Below are 8,420 nucleotides of genomic sequence, written 5' to 3'. Positions count from 1 at the left end.
TTTACTATCATAACCTACCATTTTGTCGTTATTAATAGGTACGTTTTGTTGGGACATAACCGGAATCGGTTTATGGTGGAACGACCGTTTTATTGGTGCACAAAACCGACTCCGATTCCGTTCACTCTGGATGACCCAACAAGACGCACCTAAATACCTAATGCTACGTCAAATAAACCCACAAAACATATCCGGTTGCAGTGTTGTAAATAGCCGAATAAAAAAATGTTCTTAATTGTATTGCCAACTTAAACTTCTTGATCATCCAGTATATTGTATCCAGACAGAGCTGCAGATTAATTCCCGCCACACTACTCTCTGGGTTTGTCTCCTGTCAAAAAACGTGCAATTCTGTCAGAGTACGGAGCATATTTCATATTTTACTTTTAATCTTCCTTATGTATAGAGCCTCTTTATAGAATCTGCCGACAGCTGACTCCAACTAAAAGCTATGTCTTTGACAATAATTTGACATGCGCAAAGCAATAATTTTTGCTCTGGAGGTCGCCATTCACCTATTTTTAAAGAATATTAAAAAAGTTACAATTCGCTTTTGGTTCAGGAGGCTTCACTGATTTCTATTTCAAGGCATTTCTGGCTGATTTTTAAGTACAAAATCAATACATTTTAGAATGACTAAAATGAGTCATACCTATATACTCATATTTATAGTTGACTCAAGTTGCAAAAAACCACTTTACCTTTGCAACGGCATTTTTATGGCATTAGTCATTTGAAATTACTTTAAAACTGTACTTATATGGAAAATATTCAATCCAAATTATGATTTTTGGGTTTCTTTGTGCCTTTACTTGGTTCAAAAACATTGTAAAAACGCTGTTGCAATTGACAAGTGGTTTTTTGGAACTTGAGTCAACTTTAAAAGAACTCTTGACAAAAAAATTTGTTATATAATTATGGGTAGTTTTATATTTTATTAACATTTCACATAAACTAACATCTATCAAATTATACCTCATCTTCATTTAACAATAGGTTTGGTATACCATTATTTATGGGAAATTTTCGTCCTGTTTCAGGACATATTAATTCTCCATTAATTATGTCTATTTCTAACAGTACATGATGAGCTTTTTTCAGAAAATCTTGATCATTTTCATAATTCTCTGGAACGGATTGTGAAAGACCTTCCAATTGGCCTATGCTTTCTGCTGCATTCCATAATGCTGTCCAGTCTATTTTTGGTATGATTTTTGCAACAAAATCAGGATTAAAATCTACTTCTGAGACACGCACATCTGATGCCTGAAAAAACAGTATCCACAAATGTTGTAATTACCTAATTATATACAGCAAATACAATAATTTGGTTTATTTAAAAAATTTATGTGATCCCAGACTGTTTGCTTTTTCTTTTCATAAAAAATATTCCTCCACCTCATAACCTCACACTTGCAAAATAAGTTCAAATCTAGGACCCGTAATCTATTTTTCTGGTGTAGCAATGAGGATTTGTAGAAAATATGGAAACGTCACCTTATGAAATAGTATTAATATAAATAGGTACTTACATTGATACCTAGTGGATATCCAACAGTAACAGCTTTCATACATTTGGAAGTAAGCATATTATGAGTTAACAATTTCATTTTCACTCTATTGTGGAATTTTGAAATGATGAATTGCAGCAATCCCTTGATTCTAACAGAACTAATTCTGAGGTGTAGCTGGGTGTAGTGTTACCTTCATTGATCTTCGATAGTACAATACATTACATTACTAAAATACTCGTGTTTGGAACATTAAAGGAAGTTTAAAATTCGCGCGTTTTGAAAAACAAAAGAGCGTTAATTTTAAACGGATTGTAAAAAAATTTCAACGCAAATCGATAATGATGCCAACACGATATTTACTAAAAAAATTAATATAGCTATTTTATCATTGTTTTGAGTTTCTTTTTTGTGTATATAATATTAAAAATATAGATAACGGATTTGATACTTCTTGTGAGGTACTTCCGGTGTAGGAGACGCAGTAGATAGATATGCGAGTTTCTGTAACGGTGACTATACTGGTTAGTTAAAGAAAACGAAAACCCTAGTCGTTAGTAAGTCGCCATTGTGATTTTCGTTTAGTTATATTTCAAACTTTTTAGTAACCAGGAAAATTACCGTATAGTCTTGGCGCGTGAAATGGAAAACGAAGGTGCGGACCATATACAAGAAACGGAAGAGGAGTCCCAAGATTCTCAGGAGCTAGAAGAAATTCCCGTACAATTGGATGAATCTTCTTACGAGACTCTTGGTTTAAGCAATAGTTCGAATATCGTGCGGGGAAAGTATTATAAACAGACTTATCGTCCAGCATGGGAACAAATGCCGGATTTTAAAGGTGACTTGCTCTCCAAAATATTAAACAGTACTCTTACTGACGGTTATTTCAGGATGGCTTAGAGGAGTTGTTGGAGAACCAACTAGAGCATATTGTACATATTGTCAGAAAACGTTACATGCTCATAGATTAAGTTTACTTAAACACACTTGTACCATCAGGCATCAGAAAGCTGCGCAAATACATAACACCAGGAAGGTAGGGAATCTGTTATAGGATGATGTGTAGAGTCTGTGTTACTGTCTTCAAAATTCATCTCTTAATTCTCAATATTCTGGTTATTCTTAGTTTTTGGTAAAATTACAATTAATACGAGGGATGGGGTTTTATAAGAATGTTAAGTAGACTTGTAGCATGTCATATAATCAGATTTCACTTTACGATCATTCATGTTGCAGTGTTATAGAATACTCATGATAATCTCAATTTCATATTAAACCCCATTTATCCAATGGTAGTTTTGCTGATATGATGATTTAGTGACATGACACTTTCTTTGAGCCCTTCGCATCATGCGTTCATTTAAATTTATCCTCAAAGGTGGCTTTGAAGACTCAATTGTGAATGCAGGAACACCTGTATATTGTCTCAAATTCAGGCGAATGAGTCGCGGGGAAACAGCTAGGTTTTAACATTATATTTTTTGCATATCACAATGAAAGTGGCACTTTTTTACACGCAAAATTGTAGTGAAAGTAGTATCTTTTTGCATCATTTTATTCCAAAGTATACCAATTTTTTTTGTGTACATTTTCATAAATCCTTTTAGACCAAATTCCTCAACTTTTTTCGATATGCAAAAAAATAGTGCGTACAACACGTTATGAAAGTCTCTTTTTCAAACTAATACAGAAAACAGAAATCTGAAAATAAAAAAAAATTAAAACGCATCACATTGCCGATTATTTGCAATTAATGAAGGTGCCGCATAACTGACAGGAATTTATGACGTCGTTACACCAACTGCCTAATCACAAACCAAACCAGAAGTAAGATTTGCAACACCCCATCGCCAAACTGCAGGTACTTACCCTGTTGAACTGGACAATTTTACGCCTAGCAATTTCGGCAAACATTCTGAAGAAATTTTCAAATTAAATTACGTATTGAAGTTGAGATTATTCAATATTCAGTTTTCTAAAATATCCATTTTTCATTTAAAGAAAAATCCTTTACGAATGAAAAGTTGCTGCGAATTGTTTCTATAATACACTGGAGTTTCACCAGTACTGACCCGAAAAATGGTTTCGGGGGAGCCGACAGCCCTGCATCAAAAAATTTACTGGGGGGCCATCACTTTCAATATTTGGACCAAATTGATATTAAATCGCTATAAAGTTAGCTCCATCACACAAATTTAATTGAAAAAAGTTGATCAGGCTCAATCATAGAATATTAATTGTAGATTGTCCCTACCGAGTTTCAGAATATTTGGACAATTATTAAATGTGTAAATTTAAACGGTGGTAGAACTCATCAAAACAAATTACTTTTCTTCGAAAAATCGAAATCGAAAGAAGATAAAAACTTAGATAGTCAAGCAAAAACCAATTCTTTATTCGTAGTAAGTGAGAGTGACATTGAAGTTACGCACCACACTTGATCAAGGGCACTAACCTTTAAATTAAATGTTCGAAATTACGCCCTCCGTAATCGATGCACGCTCTTGTGTGCCCTTCCAGCCACAGAAGCTTGAGTTCTCATCAACATGTCAGAATTTTATCGAATTGCCTCGGTGTCAACTGGAGTCTCATACACAATCTGTTTTAAATGGCCCCATAAAAAAAGTCACAAGGGTTTAAGTCCGGTGAACGAGCTGGCGATAAAACTGGTCAATTACGACCTATTGAAGAAGCCATTGACAAAATGCAATTCGACGTGGTGGATCTTCTGATTTTAAGTGTTGAACGTGTTGAAGATGATACGGATGTAATCCCTGTTCGTGCAGCGTTCTCCAAATTATAAAACTGGAAACGTCAATTCGAAATGCAAGTCGTCGCCGTCGGCAACTAACATTCGGTTCTTCGTCAACAGGATAGGACAGGACTAAAAGTCACATAATCCCTTAAATGCTGGACAGCATTCACAAAGGTACCTACGTGGACAGGGAACTTGGCGACCGGGAAATCTCTTCATGTACCTACATACAAACGCCTGGTTGCATCAGCATTTGATAAAGCTTCCCCGTAGATGAGCACCATGTCTGTTAACTTCGGATTAGTGTACTTCAGCATTTTTAACGATAATTACGGGAAATTCACTTTCTAATAAATTGTAAACACGGCCGCATGCAGGTGAAGAACGTGACTAAATTGTGTCAGTAAGTTTTTGCAATACCTATCCGCCTGGGTTTTTGCCGTATTTACTTTTTTTTGCTTTAACGTTTTTCGTACGAAGCCGTTGTTCTTTCACCGTCCCATCCATAAACGACTCGATGACACGGAATACGGTGAAAATAAATTCGAGCATAAATTTGAGTTTTCGAAAAAATGGTAAATAGAAAAGTAATTTGTTTTGATGAGTCTATCACCGTTTAAATTTTCCTAACGCATTTCAATAACACGTTGTATAAAACATCCCAATCTGATTATTAAGAAAACTTCACCGTGTTTTTCAGATTTATTATCTATTTTGTATTTTAGTTATGAATGACTGCAACTTCTTTTTAAACGCTATTACCGTCAACATTGTTTGGTTTATAAATACATTTTTTAGAACAAGGCCCAAGCAATGGAGCAACAAGAAATTCATGCTGTTGTCCTTCAAGAAGAAGACATGAATCAAGCAGAAATTGATAATGAAGATGGTGATGCAATAGAATATACTGAGATCGCTTCTGAAGTAGAAGATGAGGACCATCTTCACAAAGACGGTATTGATCAAGAGCTAGTTGAAGAAGAAGAGGAAGAGGAAGAATCAACAGTGGAACTTCATCAAGTACCTTTTGAGAAGGTAGGGAGGTTTGGATACTGCCACTGTTGGTGCTATTTTTGTTTTCACTGAGGAGTTTGCCTTTAAATGAAATAAAAACCGATTATCGTTTGATTATTTTGTTATTACATTTTTCCTCTGGCATTTATATTGATTTTGTCGTGGTGGTAAATTGATATCGATTATTTTGTGGTAGCACAATCAAAATTTTCAAGCAAACCCGATGAAAGCCCCTGTTTCAACACATGTGTTAGACACTACCAGAGGATGTCCAGTGTCGGGATTGCAAGTTAGTCTCTACAAACTGATTGACGGAAGGTGGACTTACATTAATGAAGGTGTTACAAATGTTAACGGCAAATTCGCTAGTTTTGTCGATCGAGCAGACTTCACTCCTGGAAGATATAAGTTGCATTATGACGTGGACAGATATTTTGACGCTCGCAAACAAGATACAATGTATCCGTTTATTGAGGTAATAACTGTGAAAAAAATATAAGATGTTTAATTACGAACATTTACAGGTTGTCTTTGATTGCCGAACAGTAACTGAGAATTATCACATACCAATACTTCTCAGTCCGTATGGTTATTCAACGTACAGAGGGTCCTAAGGCACATTCCGTTTGGTAGTGTTTAAAATTTTTATATAGAATTATTAATAGGTATAATTATTATAATTATTATTATGGCTATGTCAAGAGTAAGATTAGAAACGTTTTTTTTTCGTAGTTTTCGTGGTGAATGTGGCGACATTAGCAATAATGTTTATTTAAAAAGAATTAATACGAGGTATATAAAACGTATTGGCCATGTTTGTCATTTTTATCATTTCAACAATATAATTTTCAGAATAATATAATTTGTTCAAAAAAAGTAAATGGACCTGTGCTAAAATTTTCTAAATCTTATGTAAGTAAAAATAGTTTCCAAAAGTGCAGATATTTAAGTAAATTGTAATTCGGTGAACTGTAAATACAAAAGTTACGTGATTATAAGTTGAGGTGATTGACATTTCGTAACATCTTTTGTTTGAATAACGGCCGTATTCACCAACGCCAGTTAACGTTAACTGTAGGTTAAAATACTTCGTTACTTTAGTTACCTATTGTTATAACAATGTTTTCGTATATTTTAACCTACAGTTAACTTTAACTGGCGTTGGTGAATACGGGCCTATCGGCCGTATTCACCAACGCCAGTTAAAGTTAACTGTAGGTTAAATTATACGAAAGCATTGTCACAACAATAGGTATCTAAGTAACGAAGCATGTTAACCTACAGTTAACGTTAACTGGCGTTGGTGAATATGGGCCTAAGGCCCATATTCACCAACGCCAGTTAAAGTTAACTGTAGGGTTAACCTACAGTTAACGTTAACTGGCGTTGGTGAATATGGGCCTAAGGCCCATATTCACCAACGCCAGTTAAAGTTAACTGTAGGTTAAAATATACGAAAACATTGTTGTAACAATAGGTAACTAAGGTAACGAAACATTTTAACCTACAGTTAACTTTAACTGGCGTTGGTGAATACGGGCCTAAGTGATGTAGATATAAATTAAGGTTAATACATATATAAATTGTACCGAAAAGTCTCATTGGAAACACGAAAGTCGTACAAATAAAATTGTAAATTAATGAAAAAAAGTTTTCTTTATGATTTTGTAGGTTTTCACGTGGAAATCAAATTTTTTGGGAAGATTGGTCATGTTTATATGGACTGGAAAAAAATCTGAATATTTAAAATTTTTGTTTAATTAGTTATTGACCATCTATTGGGTGCAGTCGAAGGTACACCTATTTTTCGCTCTGTTAAGTCGGTCTTGATTGGTTTTGACTTTTTATTTGTCAGTGTCAAACAACTGTTTCATTTTCCTAATAACAAATAAAATAGTGACAATCTCACTGACAGTTTATAACCTATTTACAAATATAATTTCAAAATCCATATTTACAAAGCACAAAATAATCGAAAACTTGATTGCTTGATTTTTGAAATGTACGCGATTTTTCTGCACAGCAGTGTATTGTTCCAAGCACGGCCTACTAGATATAACGATAGACTTTTAGTCTATCCGGCCGTGCGCATTCGTAGTTCAAGGCATTATTTTTGTTTCGAAGGGTGCGCTGCGGTACGGTGCACGATTGGTTGCCTATTAGCATTAATTTTTTTAACATTTTTTTTTTGCTATTTATGCAATTAGAAAACAAGAACAACGGAAACTACACACTGTAAAATTTAATAAAAGAGGTACTGCAACGATTAACAAGGGTTTAATGCTTGATTTGAGTTAAAAAAAAGTATGCAACCAATATTACACATTTTTGTGCTTTGAACTTCGTTTCAAAAGAGGGAGCTTAGGTACTCCCGTTAAATGTCGTTTCGAAATCACAAACCATGGCCTACTAAATCTGAACTGCGCTGCGCTTATTACGGCCGTAACAAACTAGCTGAATGATTGATTCGGCTAACCTCAAAAAATCTACCCTTAACTAGCGCCATCTCTTTAAAGATATTAAACTACAAATCAACTAAATTGCCACAATAATTTAAATTTCCTTGAATTTCATCACGGTTGAAGTACAAACAAGGGAAAATAGTGCGTTACATGCGGAGAAAATAACAACAGTTATTTTCAAATTCCTAGCAACCTCCAAACCAAATCCGAAATTAATAAAATTATAAAAAAAATAAATAAATGAAACATTTCACTGTGATACATGTCTCTTCTTTATTATCTACAGCAACTCCAGGACCCTTGTTACGATTAGTTTGGCTTCAAGACCGTGGGGTCTGTAAATTTGTGGGGCTTTTAAAAAACTTTGCTAATATTGCCACACAAATATTATCAATAGTAATACAACGAGTGGGTACGAAATTGCCGGAAATTTTCGATCTCAGATACGAGTATTTGTTTCGGCGACAATTTTCACGAGTGAGCGAAGCGAACAAGTGAAAATTGTCTTAAGAAACAAATACGAGTGGTCTGAGGAGAAAATTTCCGGCAATTTCGTACCCACGAGTTTGTATTCGGCATGACAATTCACCGAGCGAAGATTGAAAAATTTAATAAAATAGAAAATAAAATATCCTAGTGGAAACATTTTGTTGGAAATTTTTGGTGGCAATTTTC

The 8,420-nt window shown here is 34.5% G+C and overlaps 2 protein-coding genes across 2 annotated transcripts; one reads left to right on the top strand and one right to left on the bottom strand.

Moving 5' to 3' along the window:
• Window positions 1-915: 915 nt before the first annotated feature.
• On the bottom strand, window positions 916-1,752 carry Trmt112 (tRNA methyltransferase subunit 11-2). The gene is made up of 2 exons (XM_069036287.1): window positions 1,533-1,752; window positions 916-1,266 (listed from the first exon to the last, which is right to left on the bottom strand). The coding sequence occupies exons 1-2, from the start codon at window positions 1,608-1,610 to the stop codon at window positions 970-972; spliced, it is 375 nt and encodes a 124-aa protein (XP_068892388.1). The 5' UTR covers window positions 1,611-1,752; the 3' UTR covers window positions 916-969.
• A 166-nt stretch (window positions 1,753-1,918) lies between these two features.
• On the top strand, window positions 1,919-6,145 carry LOC138122130 (uncharacterized). The gene is made up of 6 exons (XM_069036283.1): window positions 1,919-2,064; window positions 2,117-2,352; window positions 2,405-2,550; window positions 5,068-5,304; window positions 5,480-5,758; window positions 5,808-6,145. Exons 2-6 carry the CDS (start codon window positions 2,154-2,156, stop codon window positions 5,895-5,897), a joined length of 951 nt encoding a protein of 316 aa, XP_068892384.1. The 5' UTR covers window positions 1,919-2,064; window positions 2,117-2,153; the 3' UTR covers window positions 5,898-6,145.
• The last annotated feature ends 2,275 nt before the right edge of the window (window positions 6,146-8,420 follow it).

This window comes from Tenebrio molitor, chromosome 1, assembly GCF_963966145.1.
Source record: "Tenebrio molitor chromosome 1, icTenMoli1.1, whole genome shotgun sequence".
NCBI lineage: Eukaryota > Metazoa > Arthropoda > Insecta > Coleoptera > Tenebrionidae > Tenebrio > Tenebrio molitor.
Note: the sequence above shows the minus strand (reverse complement) of the source record. Positions and strands in the feature narration are given on the sequence as shown.

Bases quoted from the DNA above. Each gene is read 5' to 3' on its own strand.
- Trmt112 (XM_069036287.1), bottom strand. From the start codon at position 1,610: ATGAAATTGTTAACTCATAATATGCTTACTTCCAAATGTATGAAAGCT. The intron at 1,267-1,532 runs GTAAGTACCTAT...CTGTTTTTTCAG, and splicing joins GATATCCACTAGGTATCAAT to GCATCAGATGTGCGTGTCTC.
- LOC138122130 (XM_069036283.1), top strand. From the start codon at position 2,154: ATGGAAAACGAAGGTGCGGACCATATACAAGAAACGGAAGAGGAGTCC. The intron at 2,353-2,404 runs GTGACTTGCTCT...CGGTTATTTCAG, and splicing joins ACAAATGCCGGATTTTAAAG to GATGGCTTAGAGGAGTTGTT. The intron at 5,759-5,807 runs GTAATAACTGTG...GAACATTTACAG, and splicing joins CAATGTATCCGTTTATTGAG to GTTGTCTTTGATTGCCGAAC.